Source organism: Carassius carassius, chromosome 25 (genome assembly GCF_963082965.1).
Source record: "Carassius carassius chromosome 25, fCarCar2.1, whole genome shotgun sequence".
Classification (NCBI taxonomy): Eukaryota; Metazoa; Chordata; class Actinopteri; order Cypriniformes; family Cyprinidae; genus Carassius; species Carassius carassius.
Genome location: NC_081779.1, coordinates 31,711,340 through 31,739,119, shown reverse-complemented (window position 1 = coordinate 31,739,119; position 27,780 = coordinate 31,711,340). Strand labels below are relative to the sequence as shown.

Sequence of the window (27,780 nt, the reverse complement as noted above, 5' to 3'; positions counted from 1 at the left end):
CTATGTCAAGAAATAGCCCTGGCAAGAAAATGTTTTTTGCCAAGACTAATAATTTACAGATTAATTGTATTTTTGATAGATTAAATGCAAAATTATTGACATAAGCATCAATTTGTTTCAAAGATGTCTTAGTGCTTCCCAACTTTGAACAGTTTAATTTCAGCGCCTGGCATAACAAATAAGTTGATCAGCTATGGCCATTGTGAAATTTTTACTTTATTTCACAATGTCTGAGTTTCCTACATTATTAATCTCTCTTTCCATTGTCCTGAACTCATTTTGTGCCTTACTTTTTACAAAGACGATCAGCCTTTCTTCTTACTTGCTTTTGTCATTCAAAATACACACATTCTCATTCTGGGACACTGACAAATGGAGACATCAGCATCAACGGCACATCTTTATCGCCGGTGCCGAACAGTGGGAACAGTTTCTCTGAGCATGTTACAGTAAATGTATACACCTCTGATCCTGTCTTGGCATTGTAGAAGACCAGTTGACCCTCCTCACAGTCCAGATAGATGCCGATACGCCTCAAGTGACCCGTGACCTTAACCTTAGCTAGGGGCGGCGCGGTCAGAGCGTGTAAATGTTTACCGCTCCACCACAGCGCGTAGTAGCCAATGGCAGGGGTCATGTCAAACAGACCTTTCCTCTGAGCCGACTCTCGCACCAATCCCAGCTTCCAGTCCTTATTTTCACCAACATTTACCTGAAAGTGTGACGTTTAGAAATTTAGCGCTAAAAATATAACTTAGAGTTTTGTGTGCATTAGTGTCTAAAGCATTTAACCTCCCAGTAGTGTCTTCCAGATTCATAGCCGTCTTTGGCGAGCACACAGGACCAAACATCAAACCGAAGCGAGTTGTTCCTGTAAAACTGCAGCTTCTCGCCGCGTTTCATCTGTTTGCGGTCCTCTGAGAGGATGAGAAATGGGTACGCTGAAGTTGGATTCAGTGTTACCTCCTCTGAAATTAAATGGATATTTCAGCAGCTCTTCAATTTCACAAATTAAGCTTCAGAAGTTTCATTTGAACAATCAAGGTGTGACTTTGCTTAACATGCACATAATGTACAGTATATTTTAGAAAATTAGGCTATGAAGGAAAAATTGTACAGGAGTCAAGAATACTTACCATGATAGCTTTTAACCTTTTTGTGGCCTAAAAGAAAAGAAAAGATTCTATATTAAAGGGCCAATCTAAATCACAGATTGGATGCCAGAAGGTAATAAAACATCATCAGCTGCTGTATCTAAGTTCAAATTCAGCATTATAGCAAAAAGAGGCAGTCCAAACTATACACCAACTTTACACTAGGGGTTGCACGACTTCTCATTTTTGCTAGTCAGTTACTTGACCCAAATGAAAATATTTTTTAAATAATTTAAGTTCAGCATATGTTCAATGAGTTGTGCATCCAAGAACATGCTGTCATTCTAGGCATTCTAAAGCATGTGTAAATAATTTGACAAATGAGTCACTCCATGCACCGTATGTACAACTTATTAAATATCAAACATGATTTAAACTATGTATGGTTGCTTCATTTAGAAACAGAAAAAAAATAAAAATAAAGACCACGTAACATGCAACATGTTTTGTGATTTGGAATAATGGACTTATCTTAGATGCTGAATTCTAGAGGACATATGACAGCATGCTGCAAGACTAGCTCACGGCAAACACAGAAACAAACTATTCAAATGTTATACAGGTGCTGGTCATATAATTAGAATATCATCAAAAAGTTGATTTATTTCACTAATTCCATTCAAAAAGTGAAACTTGTATAATATATTAATTCATTACACACAGTAGGGATGGGCATTTTCCACAAATATCACATTCGAATATTTGAGCTCACAAAAAACGAATATTCGAATATTCGTTTATTTAAATTAAGTTTAATGAGTCAGACGTTATTTTTCAGCAACATTTGTTTTCGTCATTTTGAACAAGCTTACAATAAGCTTGAACATTACACATCGTGATTTGTAGCTGAAAACCTTTAACAATGCGTGCAAACAAACAAAAGTACAGATTAAAAGCAAAAAAAAAAAAAGTGAACAAAGAAAAAACGTAAAGCAGCCTGCAGCAATTAGGCTATTGTACAGAATGTAGCTTACACTTAACTTTTAAACTGTCAGCAAATCTTTTTTTCTTTTTTTCTATTCTTTCAAATGTTCTTGTTAAGAAATACGGGCATGTAAACATGATCGGGGGAAAGTCGGCTCCTTAGTCTGTTAACAATAAGGCCAGCCGCGGAGAAAACACGCTCTGACGGCACAGACGTTGGCAGGACTCACAAATAACGGTATGCTAAGCGAATACGTTTTGTGAAGCGCTTCGTGTTTTCGTTTCACCACTGAATGGGATCCTCATCTGGTGGAATACATGGCTCCAGCAGGAAATGTTCCCACTCGTCTCGGCTGAACTCTCTGTAATCATCGCTGGAGAACTGGCTCAGCCTTTTCAGACGAGTGGGCATTGCATCCTCTTCATCGTTGGTGACGGCGGCTGCATCCGCACCACTCACATCAAGGGAAATGTTCTGATAATGTTCAAAAAAGGTTTTTTTTCTTACTTCTCTCATGTTTTCATCGAGAAACCTGAGATGTTTGTGTCGAGGGTCTAGGGCAGACGCGAGAAGAGGAGTTTTCACTGCATTCTCCAAGTTAGCAGTGTTTATTCGTTGCTTGAGAGACGCCGCAACAATGTTCTTGAATTCGGTCACTTTCTGTGATTCCCCACGGCATATTTGAAGTACTGTAGAAGACCGCAGTTCTTTTAGGGGGCATTCACATATCGCGTCGTTTGCGCGCTCAAGTTCGTTATTTCCAATGTAGGCGCGCGGTATGCGCGCTCATAATGGAAGCGACGCGGTCGCGATGCGCACGCGGTGCGACGTGGTCCCGTTTTTTCCAGGCGCGTCCGAACAGCATCGAGTTAAAAACATCTCAACTTTCATAATGCCGCAAGCGCACCGCAGGTCATGTGACAAGAACTAAACATTCAGCTTCATCCTTTCCTGTAACAACGTTGAAAGCTCAGCCAAGATGAAGGAACAGCTGATCATAGCGGTATATGGATTGGCATTTTGAAATAAATTTAGTAGCAGAGCTACTGAAAGCGATTTTTTTTTGTGCTGCAAATCCATTTATCCTTTGCTGAAATTTCCGAGTCTTCATGGAGAGAACGCGTCGCCTCAGGAGCGCTTCTGCCCGAGCGCTTTGGAAAGAAGGAGGAAGCGGCGCGCATAGCCTTTTCCACGCCTTATTAGGCGCCATATGTGAATGGCCCCTTAATCATTCATTAATTATTTTTTGCTTGCATACACCTTCAAATATGCCGTGGAGAATCACAGAAAGTGACCCAATTAATTTTTATTGTGAACTTTTTTTTTTTTTTTTTTTTTTGCGAAATTCGAATATCATTTTTATTTATCGAATAATTAGAGCAGAACGAATATTCGAATGTTCGACTATCCGTGCACATCCCTAACACACAGACTGATATATTTCAAATGTTTATTTCTTTTAATTTTGATGATTATAACTGACAATTAAAGAAAATCCCAAATTCAGTATCTCAGAAAATTAAAATATAACTTAAGACCAATACAAAGAAAGGATTTTTAGAAATCTTGGCCAACTGTAAAGTATGAGCATGTACAGCACTCAATACTTAGTTGTTGCTCCTTTTGTCTGAATGACTGCAGCAATGCGGCGTGGCATGGAGTCGATCAGTCTGTGGCACTGCTCAGGTGTTATGAGAGCCCAGGTTACTCTGATAGTGGCCTTCAGCTCTTCTGCATTGTTCGGTCTGGCATATCACATCTTCCTCTTCACAATAGCCCATAGATTTTCTATGGGGTTAAGGTCAGGCGAGTTTGCTGGCCAATTAAGAACAGGGATACCATGGTCCTTAAACCAGGTACTGGTAACTTTGACACTGTGTGCAGGTGCCAGGTCCTGTTGGAAAATGAAATCTGCATCTCCATAAAGTTGGCCAGCAGCAGGAAGCATGAAGTGCTCTAAAACTTCCTGGTATACGACTGTGTTGACCTTGGACCTCAGAAAACACAGTGGACCAACACCAGCAGATGACATGGCACCCTAAACCATCACTGACTGTGGATACTTTACACTGGACCTCAAGCAACGAGGATTGTGTGCCTCTCCTCTCTTCCTCCAGACTCTGGGACCCTGATTTCCTAAGGAAATGTTAAATTTACTTTCATCAGAAGAACATAACTGTGGTCCACTCAGCAGCAGTCCAGTCCTTTTTGAAGCGAGACGCTTCTGACGCTGTCTGTTGTTCAAGAGTGTCTTGACACAAGGAGTGCGACAGCTGAAACCCATGTCTTGCATACATCTGTGTGTAGTGGTTCTTGAAGTATTGACTCCAGCTGCAGTCCACTATTTGTGAATCTCCCCCACATTTTTGAATGGGTTTTGTTTCACAATCCTCTCCAGGGTGCGGTTATCCCTATTGCTTGTACGCCTTTTTCTACCACATCTTTTCCTTCCCTTCACCTCTCTATTAATGTGCTTGGACACAGATCTCTGTGAACAGCCAGCCTCTTTTACAATGACCTTTTGTGTCTTGCCCTCCTTGTGCAAGGTGTCAATGGTCGTCTTTTGGACTGGTCAATGGTCGTCGTTTTTGTGTCAAGTCAGCAGTCTTCCTCATAATTGTGTAGCCTACAGAACTAGACTGAGAGACCATTTAAAGGCTTTGCATGTGTTTTGAGTTAATTAGCTGATTAGAGTGTGGCACCAGGTGTCTTCAATATTGAACCTTTTCACAATATTCAAATTTTCTGAGATACTGAATTTGGGATTTTCCTTAGTCAGTTATAATCATCAAAATTAAAAGAAATAAACATTTGGAATATATCAGTCTGTGTGTAATGAATTAATATTATATACAAGTTTTACTTTTTTAATGGAATTAGTGAAATAAATCTGTCACAGTGTCTGGGTTGTGTTCCCGGGGTTTCCACTAGATGTCTCCCTTTCCCACGGTGTCTGTCACTTTATGAACTTCTGTTCCCTTATTTGGTCACCTTCCTCCTTGTTTGGGTTAATTGATTATTCCCCACCTGTCTCCAGTTCACTCATTACTGTATTTATACCCGGTCTGTCTTAGTATGTGTCACGGAGTCCTTGTCTAATGTCTTGTCATTCCGTAGTCTTGATCCTGCCTTGTGTTTTGTCCGTTCTTGTTTATTTGGATTCTCTGGTTTTGACCCTGCCTGGACTGTTTACCCTTTTGGATTACCCTTTAAAAAATGACTTACCTGCAATTGGTTCCCTCTCCTGTGTTTCCTGTAACGCCGATCGTGACAGAAGGACTCCGTCCATGAAGTCATTTATTTAAAGGGTAATCCAAAAGGGTAAACAGTCCAGGCAGGGTCAAAACCAGAGAATCCAAATAAACAAGAACGGACAAAACACAAGGCAGGATCAAGACTACGGAATGACAAGACATTAGACAAGGACTCCGTGACACATACTAAGACAGACCGGGTATAAATACACAGAAGGTAAAGAGGGAACTGGAGACAGGTGGGAAATAATCAATTAACCCAAACAAGGAGGAAGGTGACCAAATAAGGGAACAGAAGTTCATAAAGTGACAGACACCGTGGGAAAGGGAGACATCTAGTGGAAACTCCGGGAACACAACCCAGACACTGTGACAAAATCAACTTTTTGATGATTGGCTGCAGATGCAACAGAGACCAATCAGCGTGTGCCATGTAGTTATGATGTGATAGCTAGCAGATTGCAGCAAGGACCTATCTAGAGTTTCGTGACTGATATTTATATAAATGTGAAGAGCAAACTCTTCATTTGCTTTGGTATGGCTGTCTCCAAGCAAAGGCGTTGGACTGCTGAAGCTGTTGCACTCACTCATGAGTCTTGAGGGCAGCTCTGCTCTATGTGGGTAAAAGCTTACTCCACTAAAGCCATGTTCTTTTTGTCTGCATTGTACCAAGGGGGTCTCTAATGAGGACATTGCCTGGCTACATGTACACTTATTTTAGTGGTGAGCTAAGGTTGGTCATCTGTCTGTACTCCCCGAAATTTTGTTCCCCGGCATGTCTAGCATGTCCAAGGTTGTCTATTATCCTGTTAATGTTAGGCTCCATTGCCTGAGTCAGGTGGCTTGTAGCAAAATCACGGCCTATGCTCTCAATGTCAAATGCAGAAATGTTAATCCATGCATTTATGACCTCAAGGTTCGATTATTGTAATGCTTTATTGGGTGGATGTTCAAAATGCAGCAGCAATTTTGACCATACTAGGAAGTATGGGAAGTATGACCATACTAGCCGGGTCCTGTCAACACTGCACTGGCTCCCTATCAAACATTGTATAGATTTTAAAATATTGCTTATCACTTATAAAGCCCTGAATGGTTTAGCACCTCAGTATTTGAATGAGCTCTTGTTACATTATAATCCTGTACGTCTGCTACGTTCTCAAAATGCGTTCTCAATTTGATAATACCTAGAATATCAAAATCAACTGCGGGCGGCAGATCCTTTTCCTATTTGGTGCCTAAACTCTGGAATAACCTACCTAACATTGTTCGGGAGGCAGACACACTCTTGCAGTTTAAATCTAGATTAAAGACCCATTTCTTTAACCTGGCTTACACATAACATACTAATATGCTTTTAATATCAAAATCCGTTAAAGGATTTTTAGACTGCATTAATTAGGTAAACCGGAACCGAGAACACTTCCCATAACACTCTATGTACTTGCTACATCATCAGAAGAATGGCATCTACGCTAATATTAGTCTGTTTCTCTCTTAGGTCACCGTAGCCACCAGATCCAGTCTGTGTCCAGATCAGAGGGTCACTGCAGTCACCCGGATCCAGTACGTATCCAGACCAGATGGTGGATCAGCACCTAGAAAGGACCTCTACATCCCTGAAAGACCGCGGAGACCAGGACAACTAGAGCCCAAGATACAGATCCCCTGTAAAGACCTTGTCTCAGAGGAGCACCAGGACAAGACCACAGGAAACAGATGATTCTTCTGCACAATCTGACTTTGCTGCAGCCTGGAATTGAACTGGCCCCCAACTGAGCCTGGTTTCTCCCAAGGTTTTTTTCTCCATTCTGTCACCGATGGAGTTTCGGTTCCTTGCCGCTGTCACCTTTGGCTTGCTTAGTTGGGGAAGCTTATTATTTGGCAATATTATTGACTTGATTGCACAGATACTATTTGACGAGAAGTGAACTGAGCTGGATGTTGATGTCATTGAATCAAATATGAACCGACTTTACCTGTAAAATTGACTCCCTTTTTTAAGAGCTGCTTTACAGCAGAATTTAATTGTATGCATTATTGAATCTATTCCTATTTAACACTGTCAAGCTGTTTTGACAATCTGTATTTTTAAAAGAGCTATATAAGTAAAGGATATTTCACTTGATCTTAGTTACCAGTAAAGTAAAGCTGTGACAGTTGATGCATGACGTGTCTAATACATAACGCTTAATATTTTCTGTTAACTGCATCATCAGGATATTTGAAATCCTCAAAATCCAACATCTAACAAATTTTTTTAAAAGAAAGACACTGAAAAAAATGCATTGATGCATTAAAAAACATACATACCTGTTTTTAATATCCGTAGATCTGTAAAACATAAAATGAAAGATTTTGGAGAAAGATCATTAATGTTTCTACTAAAAGAGGTAAAGATGTCAATGTGGATTCAGATGTTTTTCTTTACCTTTTAATGACCACTCCTTCCTCCTCACTGATCGAACACTCATCATACTCTCACTCTCTGCTAATGATGGCACTGCCATAGAAATCACACACATACAAAGACACTCTTATTAGCTTCTCTTCATAAGTGACTTTCTGTCACACATGCATTCTGTGGAAACACTTTGAAATACTCTTCTGTCATTAATGAATAACTATGCAATATTAACTACAATGGACTACAAGAAACGTCTTGGTTACGTATGTAACCGTCTAATCCTGAATGAGGGAACGGAGATGTCACGTCGTGACCGTCAAATTTGGATCTCGCCTCAAGAGACAAATCAACTTAGAGTGTAAATTAAATGAGCCAATGGACACTGGCATGCGATAATGTGATGATGGTTGCGGCCATACCAACCTGGCTATGCCCGATCTCGTCTGATCTCGGAAGCTAAGCAGGTTTGGGCCTGGTTAGTACTTGAATGGGAGACCGCCAGAGAATACCAGGTACTGTAAGCTTTGGAGCAGCTGTGGCCTCTTCTACCCTCAATACCCATGGCTGAAGTGCCCTTGAGCAAGGCACTGAACCCCCCAATTGCTCCCCGGGCGCTGGATATATAGCTGCCCACTGCTCCGGGTGTGTGTTCACTGTGTGTTCACTTTTCACTGCTGTGTGTTTGCACTTGGATGTGTTAAATGCAGAACACTAATTCCGAGTATGGATTACCATACTTGGCAAATGTCATGACGACTTTTACTTTCATTCCATCCAGCTGCCGCTGATAACAATGTAAGCATTAAAAGACAGCCGGTGCAACGCACACCAGGTTTTTGCTAAGGAGCCGAGAAGGGACCCTGTTGGTCCATTCCCTCCTTTAAGGAATGAGGGTTACATACGTAACCAAGATGTTCACTTTCACTTTCAGTCACTTTCACTACTAGTCATATCGGAGGTTTCGGAAGCAATTAGACATAAGAACAACCATTTAGGGGCATATGGAGATAGAGATTATTGTAACCCTCTGAGGCTATACCTTGGACTTTACACATATGGGATCCACTTAGGCTTCTATATATGGAACCCAAAGATTCAGCAAGTGAGGGTCTGGCACTGGACGTTAAGCTGTGTCTGGCTGCCAAGGGGATGGAGGAGCTCAACAGGGTCTACAGTATGGACACTCTGGAGCAATTTTAGCAAGCCAACACTAAACCAGGGCCTCTCAGCACTTCTACCTATTTACATTTATGTATTTTGCAGACGTTTTTATCCAAAGCAGCTTACAGTGCATTTTCTTTTCCTTTATCAGTATGTGTGTTCCCTGGGAATTTAACCCATGACTTTTTGCACTCCTAACACAATGCTTTACCACTGAGCCACAGGAACACCCGTTTGAAGTGAGAACAGGAGTATACCGGCTCCACACAAAGGCTATAGAATCTAGCGAATGTGTTGTCGATAGCTCAGCCTGCAGCTCTACAAATATCTGTCAGCGAGGTGCCACGGGCCAGCGCCCAGGAGGATGCAACACTTCTAGTAGAGTGAGCTCGCAACCTGAGCGGGCAGGGCACACCCTGTGCCTGATAAGCCAGGGTGAGGCATCCACAGTCCAGTGGGCCATCCTCTGCTTAGAGACGGCCTTCCCCTTCTGCCAGCCCCCATAATAGACAAAGAGCTGGCTTGAGATCTTAAGGCTTTGTGTAAAGTCTACGTAATATCTCAAGGCTTGGATGGGACAAAGCTAGGGTAGGATCTGCCTCCTCCGGGGGCAGCACTTGCAGGCTCACCACCTGAGCTCAAAAGAAGTAGTCATTGATATAGTGATAAACATATAGCTATAGACAGGACAAATTATATGAAAATGTGCATTAAGATTAGAGCACCCTCACTAATTTCAGAAGTACCCTCAGTGATTATTTCTGGAATGGATTATCTCTCGCACATTACATCGGCCCTAAGCAGCTGTACATGCCAGGATCTGCCACTAGACATGCCCCTGATTACCTGGGAGTCAGCCAACCCAAACTCTAGGCACGAATTGTTGACCAAAAACCCATGCAGGTTCCCTACCCTCTTGATGGAAGCCAGTGCAAACAGGAGCAGAGTTTTCATTGATAGAAACTTCAGGTCAGCTACAAAGGCTCAAATGGGCCCTGCTGTAGTGTATTGAGCACCAGAGACAGGTCCCAAGAGGGTATGGAGGGGGCCGGGGAGGATTTAACCTTCCCATCTCCCTGAGGAACCTGATGACCAGGTCATGCTTCCCCACCAACTTCCCTTCCATGGGGTCATGGTTGGCAGCAATCGCAGTGACATAGACTTTAAGAGTGGAGGGAGACAGCCTTCGCTCCAACCCTCAGTAGATCAGTAGATCCATCTTCAGAGGAATCTGCAAGGGAGGGGCTGTCTCAAGGAGCATTAGTTATGGGAACCAGGTATGAGTGGGCCAATACGGCATCACAAGTAGCACCTGCTCCACGTCCTCCCTGACCTTGCACAGTGTCTGTGCGGGGAGGTTCACAGGGGGAAATGCATTATTACACAGGCCCTGCAGCCAGCTGTGTGCCAGTGCATCCGTAGTTCAGCTGGCAGTAAGAGGTTTCTGGAGAGGCAAACAGATCTACCTGAGCGGCTCCAAAATATATCCAAATCAGCTGGATCAACTAGGGATGGAGTCTCCATTCTCCTGGGAGCGTAGCTTGTGAACTGAAGTGCGCAACCCACTCGACACAGGAAGGACCACTGCTGAAGGTCCGTCCGCCTACACAAAAAGCTCCTTAGAACGCGCTGAACTCATTGTCACTACAAAGATACTGGTAGGAGCAGAATGATGTTATCACTTTGCTCCAAAGTGAAAAGCTGGTATGGGTTGCACTGGTTCCCTTTTTATTCTCAAGCTGTGATGGATGCAGTCATCAATGTCCGTTGACTAGTTTAGTTAGCACTTGAAGTAGGTTGGTCTCTTGAAGTGACGTGACTGGCTGAAAGAGAACTCTGATTAAAGCATAGGTAAGTAATAGCAATGCAGAAGTTCACTATTAGCTAATCAATGACTACTATTCTTTAATGCCTCTCATAGAATTACTAAGAAGCTATAATAGAAATAATGTGAAAATGCAAAATGCATAATTTTAAAATGTAGATCATGGTATGAATTACTCAAGCATACTATCAAATCTTTCAGAAGGAATTACTAATTATTTGTAACAGTATTCAAAATGACTTAAGTCATTGTTTATTTTGAATCTGTTTTTAAGGATTTTGTAAGGTTCTGGATAAGTAATTCTTTCTAATGGATTTGGTAACACTTGAGTCAAATTAGTTACAGCTTACCTAAATCCTAAAACCATAATTACCTATTGATTATGTAAGAGGTTAAATGTTAATTACAGTAGTAGTTATAATCTTAATTTATCTTGCATTAGTTTTTGATTAGTTTAACATTAATTATGAAACTGTATATAGTTTCTTATCAGTTCTCTGGGTGGCATAAAAAATAGCTAATAGGGACTACTGCATTCAACTGAGTGCTATTATTTACTATTCTGTTAATCAGAGTTTCTTGTTAGTTAACCGTAGTGTGTTTTTAATATTGTGTTACTCATTTGTTCCTGTGTAGTTATTTATTAATGACAGAACAGTATTCCACAGTGTTTGTCATTCCGTTCCTTAATACTATATGCAATGTAATGCAACTAATTCTGTGTTACATCATTTATCACATTGCAGTTTCTCACCAGAGTGTCGGTAATGCACTTCCCCAAAGCGTATGTCATCCAGTCTTTCCCGGATCTCTCCTAAAGCTGCTTTGACATCCCCAAGTGAGAAGATTAGGGTCAGCTCATCCACCTCATGCATATCCATATCTGAGTCCTGCAAGGGACTGTTGGCTTCCTCAAAACTCTGTCATCGTAAAAAGATTATCAGATTCAAAAGAATTTAGTGGAATGGTACATGACAGATAAAACAATGTGTGTATGCCTTATGCTGAGGTATACTGAAAAAACTGAGTGTAGTAATGAGACTGAGTTTCTGCTTCATTAGGGATTCTGCCCCTCATACTCATGCTTTCTGCAGATCTTTCTATGTACAAATCTAGTTTTTGTCACTCAGGGGACAGGTATAACATTTGTGTGTAGGGTGACAGGGGCAATTTAGATACACCATTATTAAAATTGACAGTGATGACACTTATTTAACACGCTCTCTCTGCCAGAGACAGATAAAGATCTTTGGTGTCCCACTTGCCTCTCATTCGTCCACCTTTCCGTCTTATTTATTCTGAGAATAGTTGCACCACATACAATTAAAAATGGTCAAGTTAAATAAAAAGTGCTTTAGTGTAGTGTGATAATTTTGTGAAGCCAACTGTGGTTTTGGCCATGTCAGTTTGTGTCCTGTCTTAAATCATTTCTAGTGACATAATTGTTTTCTTGTCTCTTGTTGAGCTTTGTAACCCTTTGTGGTGAGTTTATTTCCCCCTAAAAAATAGTCTAGTCTACTAGTTAGGGGGAAATAAACTCATTAAAGTCATTGTACTTTTTCTTTGTTTTGATGTGTTCTTAATAGTGCTGTTAACGCATGCGATTAATTTTTGTCTGGTTTAACGTGTCAAAATATTTAACGCAATTAACGCAGCATCCGTATTTTCTGCCATCCATTGGCTAGCTTTACATTATATGATCACGCTCTTATTCATTTAAATGCTTTTAAACATTTCAAGCGCGGCAAGACAAAAGAGAATGCGCTGTCTGTGAATGCCCTTATGTGACACATACACACACACACACACACAATGCATAGACAGGGCGCCAGAATCCAGTTCTCTTAAGCGCTTGAACTACAACCCGAATTCCAGAAATAAAATAAAAAATAAAATAAAATGAAAACTAAAGAAATTTCAAATCACGTGAGCCAATATTTTATTCACAATAGAACATAGATAACGTAGCAAATGTTTAAACTGAGAAATTTTACACTTTTATCCACTTAATTAGCTCATTTAAAATGTAATGCCTGCTACAGGTCTCAAAAAAGTTGGCACGGGGGCAACAAATGGCTAAAAAAGCAAGCAGTTTTGAAAAGATTCAGCTGGGAGAACATCTAGTGATTAATTAAGTTAATTGATATCAGGTCTGTAACATGATTAGCTATAAAAGCTTTGTCTTAGAGAAGCAGAGTCTCTCAGAAGTAAAGATGGGCAGAGGCTCTCCAATCTGTGAAAGACTGCGTAAAAAAATTGTGGAAAACTTTAAAAACAATGTTCCTCAACGCTTTGCAAATCTCATCATCTACAGTGCATAACATCATCAAAAGATTCAGAGAAACTGGAGAAATCTCTGTGCGTAAGGGACAAGGCCGGAGACCTTTATTGGATGCCCGTGGTCTTCGGGCTCTCAGACGACACTGCATCACTCATCGGCATGATTGTGTCAATGACATTACTAAATGGGCCCAGGAATACTTTCAGAAACCACTGTCGGTAAACACAATCCGCCGTGCCATCAGCAGATGCCAACTAAAGCTCTATCATGCAAAAAGAAAGCCATATGTGAACATGGTCCAGAAGCGCCGTCGTGTCCTGTGGGCCAAGGCTCATTTAAAATGGACTATTTCAAAGTGGAATAGTGTTTTATGGTCAGACGAGTCCAAATTTGACATTCTTGTTGGAAATCACGGACGCCGTGTCCTCCGGGCTAAAGAGGAGGGAGACCTTCCAGCATGTTATCAGCGTTCAGTTCAAAAGCCAGCATCTCTGATGGTATGGGGGTGCATAAGTGCATACGGTATGGGCAGCTTGCATGTTTTGGAAGGCTCTGTGAATGCTAAAAGGTATATAAAGGTTTTAGAGCAACATATGCTTCCCTCCAAACAACGTCTATTTCAGGGAAGGCCTTGTTTATTTCAGCAGGACAATGCAAAACCACATACTGCAGCTATAACAACAGCATGGCTTCGTCGTAGAAGAGTCCGGGTGCTAACCTGGCCTGCCTGCAGTCCAGATCTTTCACCTATAGAGAACATTTGGCGCATCATTAAACGAAAAATACGTCAAAGACGACCACGAACTCTTCAGCAGCTGGAAATCTATATAAGGCAAGAATGGGACCAAATTCCAACAGCAAAACTCCAGCAACTCATAGCCTCAATGCCCAGACGTCTTCAAACTGTTTTGAAAAGAAAAGGAGATGCTACACCATGGTAAACATGCCCCGTGCCAACTATTTTGAGACCTGTAGCAGAAATCAAAATTGAAATGAGCTCATTTTGTGCATAAAATTGTAAACTTTCTCAGTTTAAACATTTGCTATGTTATCTATGTTCTATTGTGAATAAAATATTGGCTCATGTGATTTGAAAGTCTTTTAGTTTTCATTTTATTAAAATTTAGTTTATTAAAATTTCAGTTTTGTCGATTATCCTCATAAGAGCAATCTTAAATGATTTATATAAAGTCTAAAATGAACAAAAAGAGTTGTGAGAGAATGAGGCGAGATCCATAGACAGTATATAAACGGTGAGATCCGCGTGTCTGTCTGCTCTTAAAGGGACAGCAGCCAATAAAGCTTCCTGTCAGTAAAGTTAAAGAACAAAGGGAACAGAGAAAATGACTCGCTGCTCTTGACTTAATAACTTTTGTAGCTTTAATAAGGATTAACTATTTAATTTATAGTTTCTGTAGTGCAGACTGCATATAACTTTGATAACTTTATTAAATTTCTGTATATTTCCTAACTGTTAAGACAGGAAGGGCAGGAGTAAACATGACATTTATTATGGGTTTATGTTAGCATTGTTTTAAGTTTACTTAAATTAAAAACTGTTATATTTTTGAAGCCTAATAATAAATGTAAAAAAAAAAAAAATCAGTAGCTGTATTAATATCAGTAATACTGGCCTTCATTCATAAAAAGATGCCATTTAAACAAGTATTTAAAATATACCGTCTTTATGTTGTTTCTACATTAATTTGATTAACTGTGAAATTATTACATTAAAAAATATATTATTAACGTACAAAAAACATTTCTTTTTTTATTGCGATTAACAGAGGTGGGTAGAGTACCCAAAAACTGTACTCAAGTAAAAGTAAAAGTACTTCTAGAAATATTTACTCAAGTAAAAGTAAAAGTACTAGTCTTGAATAGTTACTTGAGTAAGAGTAAAAGAGTATCGGATAAAAAATCTACTCAAGTAGTTAGTTACTAGTTACTTTTGGTCATATATACTGAGCCTATTTTTATTTAGATATATAGATAAAATGTAGGTAATGTGTGCATTTATAAATGTATATATTTCATCAGCCTTTACTCCAATTTATGTAATTTATTATAAAACCCTGTCTGTTTACTTAAGTAACAGATATAGGTGTCATGCCATAACATATTTTTAATACGACTGACTTTATATTAAATGTGAATTTAACATTGAAAGTTAATGTGATATAAATATTGCTACTAATCTTTCATTGTTCAGAAAGAGAGCAAATAACATTTACATTATTAAAGATCATTTTCACTGACAGTCTAGAGTTCAATCACTCTCAGAAACTCCCATTAAAATCACTGAAACTGTTAACACTGTGAAATCAATATCTTAATTAAAGATTCGTACACACATCTGCACTTTGTTGTTCCTGCGAGAGAATTCGCCAGAAAGAGGTATTCAGTCAGCGAGCGAGTGAAGGAAGCACCGGTATTTTAGCGATGACTCATCTGAACGCCTCTGATTGGCCAATGCATTAATAAGCTCAAAAGAATCATGTGTGATTGGTTATAATGCGCAGCGCTGTATAAACACATCTATCTCTGGCTCAGCGCCAGCAAGCGATCACAGATCTGAATTTAGCAGCTGATGATATGACTTGCTGAACGTACTCGCACCGGTGTGATTCTATTAAAATTAATAAAATCTTAATCGGCTATTTTTTGTCTTTTGGAAGCTGCATTCAACTTGACTCCCCTCTGTTATAAGCCTCACACGTACAACAAACTAATGTCACAGTGGTATCGTGTACTGTAATCGAATGTAGCCCAAGTTATTACCTGTTAAACAGTAGACAGCACACGCGGTGTTCATCTAATAAGGATCTCCATCGCTAGCAAATAATAGCCTTTGCAGATTTCAATTCAGTGCAGTTCCAGCCACGTTTTCAACGCTGCTGATGTTAAACGTTACAACTCAGAGTGAACCACTTCAGATGCTCAGCGCGTGCGGCAGGGAACTGAACGACTCATTCAAACTGATTCATGAACCAATTCACTCGTTTGCCAATTGGTTTGATCAAGCCTTTGAACAGAATTGACTCAAAAGAATGAATCATTCACGAATGGGCATCGCTCATTGCCCAGAGAAAAGTAGACGGCGCGTTTGGAATAAACTGAAGCATTTATAACATTTATTGCATTAAGATAAAGTAACGAGAGGAGCGTCGCCCACAGTAACGAAGTAAAAGTACAGATTTTCCCCAAAAATTTACTCAAGTAAGAGTATAAAGTACCCATCTTTAAATATACCCCGAAAAGTATTCGTTACCCCAAAAAATTACTCAAGTAAATGTAACGAAGTAAATGTAACTCGTTACTACCCACCTCTGGCGATTAATCACATAAAAAATGTGTGATTAATCTAGTTAAAGTTTTTAATCGATTGACAGCACTAGTTCTTAATAATCTGCACTTAGGTTAAACTGCAAGTTGCTTCCAGTGGATATTAATTAAAGAAAGTACTTATGAGTTTCAGTCTAAATTCTTGCTTTTCCTAGAAATTAAAATGCCATCAACTAAATAATTGCACAACAGTTAAAGAGGCTTTGTTATTATTATTATTTATTTATTAATTAATTTATTTATTTACTTATGTTTTACTTGCTTTCCAACACTTTGTAGCCTAGTATATATTAAGAGTAGTATGTAATGTAGAAGTAGTGTATGGCACAGTGTCCTTACTAAGGAGTATGTCATCAGAAATGATGGTAGACATCAGTGCTTGAAGTGGTCCATATGCACTGGTACACAGTACTGGCACTTCAATATTTTAGTCTTTAGCATACAGGCACTTCTGAAATGCTGACGGTACTGAGTGAAAGCATCAGTGTCTGGGTGATTAGAAAGGACACTATAAAGCACACTACCCAGGAGGTCATTTGAAACTGGCAAACTTCTGGAAAGTTAAAAGATCCAGAAAGGGAATGCATTAGTAATACATAATAAGTTCAAAACTGCACTAATAGAGAGAAAACATGGACGATTTTATAAGACATGGCAGCGAGAATAGTGACTCATGTCCAGATGGCTTAAAAGCAGGAGTGTTTTATAATGAATGGTGGCTGAAGGTGTTTTAGATTATGCGCAGGCCAGTGGTTTAGTTATTCTGAATGGATTCATATAGTCACATGTACAGTCAGGTTAAGGCAGCAGGTTTAGTGGTCTTTTGGCATCTCCCTGTGGTCCTGTTTGGTATCACAGCTTAATTGGTGCTTATTTATATTAAAAATGCTCTAACCTATTTACTTTCTTTCTTTCTTGCTGCATTATTTACATTCATTGGGAATTTAAAAATGTTATTTATTTACTTATGTGTTTATGTATTTATTTTATTTTATTTTTTAGCTATTCTTTTTTTTTTTGTACTGGAACTTCTTATTTCCACTTCAATCACTGTTAGACATGCAAAGTATTAATCAAAAGATTTGAATCTCAGTTAAGAATCTCATTTTGTTTTACATAAAATATCCTACAGTTCAACTTAGTAGTAATGCCATTACTGTTAAGTAATACAGTTTTGTTTATATGTGTATAAGGAACTAGGAACGCCACTGTTTAAGGGAAAAGACCCAAAAATTATAATATCTCCATTGGTTGTGATGCTCAGACATCCAGATATTCAAAAATCACACCTAAACAAGCATTATGTCAGCTTTTACTCTAAAATACCATTGACTCGTGTCCAATTGCATCATAATAAAATAATTATCTTTTGAATGAGATGTGACTGCTAATGCATGAACACTTTCAGCTGTTAAAACCTTAAATTTCATTTTAAGTTTCTCACATAAGGATATTGTATGGCATCAGGAGACTTGAAATGCACCATGCGTCATTTCTGTATATATATTTGTCTGTTTTTGCAGTATATTACTGTGCTTGCATTTTTAGCAGATTAGACTTAAACTACAGGTGGGTTTAGGATAGGGTTTATTTAATTGTCACATTAGGTTAGGGGTTAGTATAAATAGAAAATTTTTACATTTACAGACTTATGCAAATAAATAAATAAATAAATAAAATCTGTAATCAGTTTGATTCTACAAATAAACACATTTGTGGAGACATTTAACCCAGAAAAATTATAATGATAAGAGATGCATAAAACAAGCATAGTTTGTAGATGTAGTGACACCTATTGTCTTAATAATGACATGCAAAGCACTTGACCATAATTCAGTGTTTGATGCCTTGGGAGTGAGAATTGGTTGCAATGAAAGTATGAAGCAGTAGATGTAGTTAAAAAGATTTTCAGGTGTTTGTTGTAATCCTGTATCTTTGTACCTGAAGGAAGCCAATATGGTCATTTGAAATAGCCTGTGCCTCCAGTCGACCTCTGCGCTCTTGCAACTGTGCTAACTTTGTCTCAAGCTGGGTGACCATGCTTTGTCCTTGTCCAATCACAGCCTCTCTCTTGTCCTCAATCCCACCCACCAGCTCAGTGCGGATGCGATCTACCGAGTGTGTGACGTCAGACAGGAGCTGCTCCACCTCGGACACCTCAGCTTGAGCGTAGCTCTATGAAAAACATTGTACATGACAAAACTACACTGCAAACATAGTGAGCACCATTCAAATGGACAGTTAAAAATATTTTCGGTATAGATGTTTACCAGCAGAACGATTTTAGCAAAGTTTTTTTTTTAAATATGTGGAGACAAGTGATTTAACATCACTGTAAAAAAATGTATTGTAAAATGCCTTCTTACAGTTTTTCCACAGTAAATTTCAAAGCTATCTATAGCGTTTCACACTTTAAAGAAAATTATACCAGTTTCATTCATCTGTATGCTGCAAACTTCAATGACTAAAGCTTGGCTATAGTTTTAAAATACCTGCAAGGCATGTAGTTTGCTCTTCAGCTCAGTTAGTTGGGCATTTCTTTTGTCAACACATGTTTGAAGGTCCAGCTCTGTTTTTCCCAGGAGTCTCTATGAAGTGAGAAAAAAAATTAAGTTTCTTATATCTTCAATCTCTCTTTCCTTCAGTCTTTTGTGAATGACTAAATATCGTCTAAATATCATCCTATGTCTCTATGATGTTCAGCTGCTGAAATAGAGCTGTGGCCCTGAAAGGCCTCAATGGGTTCCGTGATATGGCTGGGTAATTTTTCTATATTGTTGTTAGGAGTCACAGTCTGGGGCCAGAGTGGAGCAAACGAGGCAGTGGTGGGGCTCCGGAAGACCGTGATGGAGCCGGAGAGACCGAGGATGGAGGCAAAGCTTGAGGGAAGGAGGAGCCTGACAGAGCCAGAGGGACAGAGTGATGAGGTGAAGCCAGAGGAGTGGAGTCCCGAGGTGGCAGATGGTCGATGACTGACCAAGCCATAGCCGGAGGGACAAGGGAGCCTGGTGGAGCTGTTGGATGATGGGCCACGGTGAAGACGAGGGAGCTAGGATCCAAGGCTGATTGAGGTGGAGTCCAGGACTCGAAGGCTGGAAGCGGAGACAGGGTGGATCAGAGCGCCCAGATGGCACTGACTGAGGGTGAGCTAAAGGGCTGAGTGGCACCAGCGGAGATGGAGCTGAGGAACTGGTTGGTTTAAGAGGAAGCTGGGAGGGAACACAGGAGGACTTGAGCTGGGCAGAACCAGCAGAGATGCAGGAAATTCAGGGCTGGACGGAACCAGCGGAGACACAGGAGATTCAGAGCTGGACGGAGCCAGCGGAGACACAGGAGATTCAGGGCTGGACGGAGCCAGCGGAGACACAGGAGATTCAGGGCTGGACGGAACCAGCGGAGACACAGGAGATTCAGGGCTGGACGGAGCCAGCGGAGACACAGGAGATTCAGGGCTGGACGGAACCAGCAGAGACACAGGAGATTCAGGGCTGGACGGAGCCAGCGGAGACGCAGGAGATTCAGGGCTGGACGGAGCCAGCGGAGACGCAGGAGATTCAGGGCTGGACGGAGCCAGCGGAGACGCAGGAGATTCAGGGCTGGACGGAGCCAGCGGAGACGCAGGAGATTCAGGGCTGGACGGAGCCAGCGGAGACACAGGAGATTCAGGGCTGGACGGAGCCAGCGGAGACACAGGAGATTCAGGGCTGGACGGAGCCAGCGGAGACACAGGAGATTCAGGGCTGGACGGAGCCAGCGGAGACACAGGAGATTCAGGGCTGGAAGGAGCCAGCGGAGACACAGGAGATTCAGGGCTGGACGGAGCCAGCGGAGACGCAGGAGATTCAGGGCTGGACGGAGCCAGCAGAGACACAGGAGATTCAGGGCTGGACGGAGCCAGCAGAGACACAGGAGATTCAGGGCTGGACGGAGCCAGCGGAGACACAGGAGATTCAGGGCTGGACGGAACCAGCGGAGACGCAGGAGATTCAGGGCTGGACGGAACCAGCGGAGACACAGGAGATTCAGGGCTGGACGGAGCCAGCGGAGACACAGGAGATTCAGGGCTGGACGGAGCCAGCGGAGACACAGGAGATTCAGGGCTGGACGGAGCCAGCGGAGACGCAGGAGATTCAGGGCTGGACGGAGCCAGCGGAGACACAGGAGATTCAGGGCTGGACTGAACCAGCGGAGACGCAGGAGATTCAGGGCTGGACGGAGCCAGCGGAGACGCAGGAGATTCAGGGCTGGACTCAACCAGCAGAGAAACAGGAGACTCAGGGCTGGACGGAGCCAGCGGAGACACAGGAGATTCACGGCTGGACGGAGCCAGCAGAGATGCAGGAGAATTGGGAATTAACTCTCCAAACCAGTCTATTAAGTCCATTTTAAAAATGTCCATTAGTTCCTCCATATAATTCCCAGAAACCATGGTCGCAGGAGTGTGGGCAGGGCTTTCCTCCAAGCCTTCGATTTTATTTTTGCGTTCAGTGTGAAAAGGCCTTCAGGCTGTGTGGTTGGTTACTCTCCCCAATCCATTGTCAGTGTCTATGAAAATTTTTCACTTTTCTTCCCCCCAAATACTGTACACTTGATTGCTTATAAAGAATCATAGCTCAGTGGTGTGTAATGAGTAAGGTGCCAAAGTTTTGTCCAGAGGAAGAATATGAGATAATAACAGTAATGCTTTGCTACGGCAACATTCTTTTGAGTAGACTACAAAATTATGTTGGCATTAGTGGAATTGCATTGGCATGGTTCAAATCTTGACCATCATCAATTCATAGTAGTGAATGAAGAGGTATCATATTGATCACAAGTGCAGTATGGAGTACCTCAAGGCTCAGTACTAGGACTGTTGCGTTTCACACATGTTACTCTTGGGAGATATCATCAAGAAAGATGGTGTTAGCTTTCACTGTAATGCTGATGATACTCAGCTTTATAAGTCTTTGCGGCCTGGCGAAACATACAAGAAACATCTCAAGGTTATATTATTGTAATGCTTTATTGGGTGGTTGTTCTGCACGCTGTAGTAAACAAACTACAGCTAGTTCAAAATGCAGCAGCAAGAGTTCTTACTAGAACCAGGAAGTATGACCATATTAGCCCGGTCCTGTCAACACTGCACTGGCTCCCTATCAAACATTGTATAGATTTTAAAATCTTGCTTATTCCTTTTAAAGCCCTGAATGGTTTAGCACCTCAGTACTTGAGCAAGCACTTATCGCATTATAGTCCTCCATATTTCATTTTTTAATGCACAGACACTATTGGAAGAGAGTTGAACTGGATGATGACATCTGCTGGACACTGGAAGATAAAGCTGCTATATAAATAAAGGTAGAGAAAAAGAAACAAAGCAAGCTCTATTAAGATGAACAACAACATATACAATGATAAAAAAAAAACTCTAAGAAAAACAATAGGTGTTTTTAGTACTTTTAGACCTCTGCTCCGTGTGTGTATATATATATATATATATATATATATATATATATATATATATATATATATATATATATATATATTCACATTTAAAAAGAAAATTTTATATTACTCTGTTCAACAGAAGAAAGAAACTCATACAGGTTTGGATCAACTTCAGGGTGTGTAAACAATGACAGAATTATCATTTTTGGATGATCTATCCCTTCTTGTCTCTTTCCATTGTCAGTTTTGAGCTGCAGTGAAAACATATTTTCACATTAGCATTTCCAGACTAAAAAGAGAAACTGTTACCTGTTTGCTAGCGCGTTCTGTCTGCACTGAGACTGTGGTGTGTGTGCGGTGTTCCTCCAGCACACAGATGGCACAGATACACTTCTGATCTGTACGACAGTAGACCTCCAGCAGCCGGTGGTGCTCCTGACAGGTACGGCCTCGCAGGGCCTCACGGGGATCCAGCAGTTGATGGGAAGCATAGAATGGCGTCTGCTGATGTGGCAGTATGTGATTCTCACAGTATGATGCAGTGCACGTCAGACAGGAGCTGACAGCTTTCATTTTCTTGCCACTGCAGATGTCACATAAAATCTGCTCTGCATCAGCTAGTGAAGCTCCAGTAATGACTGCTTTTTGCCTTGGCTTTGGTTGAGGAGGCCCATCATAGTGCATCTCTTTATATTTCTGGGCGATATGTGCAAACACACGGTTTATGCTCAGGTTAGGACGTTCTTCAAACACTCGTTTGCACAGTGGGCAGGTGCAGACTGAGCTGGAGGCCCAGTAGCCACCGATGCAGCCCTGGCAGAAGTTGTGTCCGCATGGCGTGGAAACGGGCCTGCTGAAGAGGTCCAGACAGATGGAGCAGGTCAGCTCCTGCTCAGTGAAAAGATCCGTGTCCAGCTGGGCCATCTTGTGCTTCTATGACAGCCTAGAAAACATAACATATCCAAGTATTGAAAAATGAACCACCTATGACTCTGGGGTAGTTGTTGTCAACTGGGAGACACAGTTTTCAATACATTTTTGTTGATTTAAATAATCTAACTCTAGTTGACATTAAAATGCTGGATGTAAAAACATAAAAAAAAATATATAATTTCAATAAGTAAACATTGGCCATCTTTTCAGCGTTTTTGCATGAGTCTCTCTTACAGTCCTACAGCACAAACTTCCTAAACATGAATATGGTGAAAGTGAAAAAGTGAAAGTGACATTCGGCCAAGTATGGTGACCCATACTCAGAATTTGTGCTCTGCATTTAACCCATCCGAAGTGCACACACACACACACACACACACACACACACACACCGTGAACACACACACCGTGAACACACACCCAGAGCAGTGCACACACACACACACACACACAATGAACACACACCCGTAGCAGTGAACACACACACACACCGTGTACACACACACACACACACACACACCGTGAACACACACCCAGAGCAGTGCACACACACACACACACACACACACAATGAACACACACCCGTAGCAGTGAACACACACACACACACACCGTGTACACACACACACACACACACACCGTGAACACACACCCGGAGCAGTGAACACACACCCGGGGCAGTGAACACACAAAAACACACACACACACACACAATGAACACACACCCGGAGCAGTGAACACACACACACAACGTGAACACACACCCGGAGCAGTGAATACACACACACACACACCCAGAGCAGTGAGTACACACACACACACACACCCAGAGCAGTGAGTACACACACACACACACACCCAGAGCAGTGAACACACACACACACACACACACACACACACGTGTTTATGCTGCGGTGCTCGGGGAGCAGTTGGGGGTTCAGTTCTGTGTCGATCAGCAGTGTGCAGTAGGCATACGCATTTGAACTCTGTCCATAGATTGCTTTGTGTGCAAATTGATGTTAAACATTACAGACATCTGTAGTAACAATCACTTTATAAACAAAGATGTTTGAAATCGTTCATCTGGTATCGCTGTCCTGTGGTGGAACTCTATATGGCTGCTTGAATGATGTCATGAGCACTGCAGGCAAACATATCCCACTGCCAATCATGACCAAACACCAGCACTAAACCAGCACTAACCAGCGTAAACCAGCACTAAACCAGCGTAAACCAGCACTAAACCAGCACTAACCAGCATAAACCAGCACTAACCAGCGTAAACCAGCACTAAACCAGCACTAACCAGCGTAAACCAGCACTAAACCAGCACTAACCAGCGTAAACCAGCACTAAACCAGCACTAACCAGCATAAACCAGCACTAACCAGCGTAAACCAGCACTAAACCAGCACTAACCAGCGTAAACCAGCACTAAACCAGCACTAACCAGCATAAACCAGCACTAAACCAGCGTAAACCAGCACTAAACCAGCACTAACCAGCGTAAACCAGCACTAACCAGCGTAAACCAGCACTAACCAGCATAAACCAGCACTAACCAGCGTAAACCAGCACTAAACCAGCACTAACCAGCGTAAACCAGCACTAAACCAGCACTAACCAGCATAAACCAGCACTAACCAGCGTAAACCAGCACTAAACCAGCACTAACCAGCGTAAACCAACACTAAACCAGCACTAAACAGCACTAAACCAGCACTAAACCAGCACTAACCAGCATAAACCAGCACTAAACCAGCGTAAACCAGCACTAAACCAGCACTAACCAGCGTAAACCAGCACTAAACCAGCACTAACCAGCGTAAACCAGCACTAACCAGCGTAAACCAGCACTAAACCAGCACTAACCAGCGTAAACCAGCACTAAACCAGCACTAACCAGCATAAACCAGCACTAACCAGCGTAAACCAGCACTAAACCAGCACTAACCAGCGTAAACCAACACTAAACCAGCACTAAACAGCACTAAACCAGCACTTAACCAGCATAAACCAGCACTAAACCAGCGTAAACCAGCACTAAACCAGCACTAACCAGCGTAAACCAGCACTAAACCAGCACTAACCAGCGTAAACCAGCACTAACCAGTGTAAACCAGCACTAAACCAGCACTAACCAGCGTAAACCAGCACTAAACCAGCACTAAACAGTACTAAACCAGCACTAACCAGCGTAAACCAGCACTAAACCAGCACTAACCAGCGTAAACCAGCACTAAACCAGCACTAACCAGCGTAAACCAGCACTAACCAGCGTAAACCAGCACTAAACCAGCACTAACCAGCGTAAACCAGCACTAAACAGCACTAACCAGCGTAAACCAGCACTAACCAGCGTAAACCAGCACTAACCAGCGTAAACCAGCCTGGACCTGCAGGGACCGTGTAAGCTGGACTTTTCACTGGGAGTGCCTGGTTATGAACGCACAATTATGTGCAGACATATCTCAAACAAAGGTTGTGTGCACAAAGATTGTGTAAAATGCTGTTAATCAGGTTTAACAATGTCTGCTTGAGTTTGCTAAATACATGCAGCGCATAAACTGCATCTAATGCAGTACCACTACTCCCTACAGGCAGAGCTCCAGGGGCAGAAACTAAACCCCCGCACCATTCCCCCAGCCACGCTCGCAACCGCTCGAACCTCAGGAATGCGCCTGAATGCTCACAACTGATGGATGGACATCTAGGCCCGGTTTAAAGACATCAGCAACCCGACAAAGAGAAAAGAAAACGAAAGAAAGTAAAGAAAAAACAGGCAGATAGTTGGCTTGACGCTGGACGTTTGATAGTCGCAAATTTAGGGACGTCTCTAAAGTTACATGTGATATTGGTATACACTGTCCTAACATCGATAGCATTTGAGGAGATCGACTTATACAGTCAGTAAAACTGTTCATGTAGGTGTCAACTATAATGCACACATTTTACATTTTGTAAATCATTTAGGTAAAAACAAGGCCCGTGTATATATATATATATATTGTCTGTTGACGTTAAGGTTTTAATGTCGGAAATAATTTCACCAACGCATCTAATATTCTCTCTGACTTTCCATGTTCCCTTACGAAAATTACCCATGGTTTTAACAAGAAAAACTCACACACACACACAAAATCATCGTTCTTGTTTTCATAACTGCAAATTAGCCATGGTTTTGTTACTTCAAATAATAATTTTTAAAGAAGTATTAATATACTGTCATGTTGTTGTTGTTGCTATAAAATGGGCCCTGATCTAATGTCATTTATAAGAACCATGTTATCCTCAATGGCCCAGTTTGTTAGAGCATGAAATATGTTATTTAGTATACAGTCACTCAGCAGGTGTTTTCTTTGATTGTTGATGCATGGCTCTGTTTATCTGTAAGGACAGTCAGCGTCTCTATAAGAGAACAGTGCTGTAGATGATGGATCTCTTCAGTCTTTACTGTACGTGATAAATAAACACTTGAGCCTGAATACTACTGAAAGATGCTTAATCCTCGGATACTTTAACAGTGAAAGGGAACTGTGATAATGATGTTTGATATCATGGTTACAGACTCTAGTAAATAACAGCAGTCTTGATTAATCTGACAGATGCCCAGCAGCACAGAGACAATCTTCACACAACATTAGCTGACTTACCTCTGGCTCGTCTCAGCTGAAGTCTGCCTCTTCCTCGATCGGTGTGCACTCAATCCTTTATCTTGTCAGTGCAGGTTTCAGTCTTCATGGTGTCATGTCCAGTTGAGCATGTTTTCCTTTGACACACTCAGGGATTGGCCACGGCTCCCAAAACTAGTCTGACAGGCTCGACTGGTGCCAGTTAGACACCGTGAAAATATGTGAGAGGAACAGAAGTGTGTCAGAGAAAGTAAACCTAGGTAGAGGTGTCAGTGACAATCACAGAAAACCTCTGAATAATGCATCAGATTACAGAAGGGTGACTTCCAGATTCAGATGGTTTCTGAGCAGGAGAACCTGTAATCAACACGCCCAATATCACCCGAAGGCTCAGACAATCTGATCTGAACACTACTTAACTAGTATTGAGAGAGAGAGAGAGTAAGATAACCACAGATACCACAGTTCTCACAACCTTGATCAAGATACAAACAGCACAGAAGCAGAACAGATGCTATTAGCCCTGGGTGGACACTATGGGATAGATTCTGTGTCATCCTATAATAAAACTGATTAATGAAACAGAAAATAAGGGAAATGAAATGCTGAATTTACACTTGTAGTAGACAGCAGGTGATGACTGGACAGGGATCAGGTTTTATGGACGGAAGGATAAGGTTAGTCTCTTGTGGAGGTGATTTATCCTTCAGTAGCCCCACTCAGGAACAGTTTATCATGTGTGGAAGACAGACCACACGCTTCTGCACTGATCCCAGTCCTTCAATCTTGAGAAACAAGTGTGAACAAGCACTCAGACTGACCAAACCGGCTCAGGAATGGGAATCTTTACATGCGTTCACACAAAAGTGACTCTATACACTTAATGACTGCTGTGTGTGATACACCCTTAACTATTAAGAGCTCTGCTGTTTTTATGAATGCATGGGTCAATGTACAGCATCATCCACTGATGTTCGCTCTTCCTATTTTCAGCACAGTGTGTTGCTTAATCTGGAATTGGTTTGGAAAGTGAATTATGCACTGTACCCAATGAATAGTTGTTAGTTACTCTGGTCTATCCTTGCTGAAGAAAACTGTGATGTTAAACTGAATATGTTTGTATGTTTTACACAAGATACAGAGAAGGATGTCCAGTAAAGTCTGTTTTATCTGTCAAGGGTTCGCTGAAGCTCTGCAGAACACAAGCACATCTCACTCCTGAGTTCAGCTGGATCTCACTCTCCTTCTGAAGAGCTCAGGATTCCTGTGGAAGTCATCAGAACGTGCCTCCACTGCTCGTGTTTAAGAGCACACGCTCTCCATCAGTGAGGCTCTGCGGTTCATCACCGTGTGTGTGTGTGTGCCACCCTCCTGGAGCCGGTTTATCTCCCTGATGAGGGAACCCAAACTCTAAAACCACTTCGACTCAGATC

The 27,780-nt window shown here is 41.6% G+C and overlaps 1 protein-coding gene and 1 non-coding gene across 2 annotated transcripts; one reads left to right on the top strand and one right to left on the bottom strand.

Annotated features, from left to right (window-relative positions):
- On the bottom strand, positions 1-26,557 carry LOC132104569 (E3 ubiquitin-protein ligase TRIM7-like). Its single transcript, XM_059510134.1, has 10 exons — positions 26,369-26,557; positions 22,092-22,725; positions 18,845-18,940; positions 18,294-18,527; positions 11,481-11,646; positions 7,765-7,836; positions 7,647-7,667; positions 1,137-1,163; positions 793-968; positions 1-712 (listed from the first exon to the last, which is right to left on the bottom strand). The coding sequence occupies exons 2-10, from the start codon at positions 22,704-22,706 to the stop codon at positions 353-355; spliced, it is 1,767 nt and encodes a 588-aa protein (XP_059366117.1). The 5' UTR covers positions 22,707-22,725; positions 26,369-26,557; the 3' UTR covers positions 1-352.
- LOC132105175 (5S ribosomal RNA) lies at positions 8,146-8,264 on the top strand. Its single transcript, XR_009423881.1, has one exon. It is a non-coding gene; the product is annotated as a 5S ribosomal RNA (ribosomal RNA).
- Positions 26,558-27,780: the final 1,223 nt, after the last annotated feature.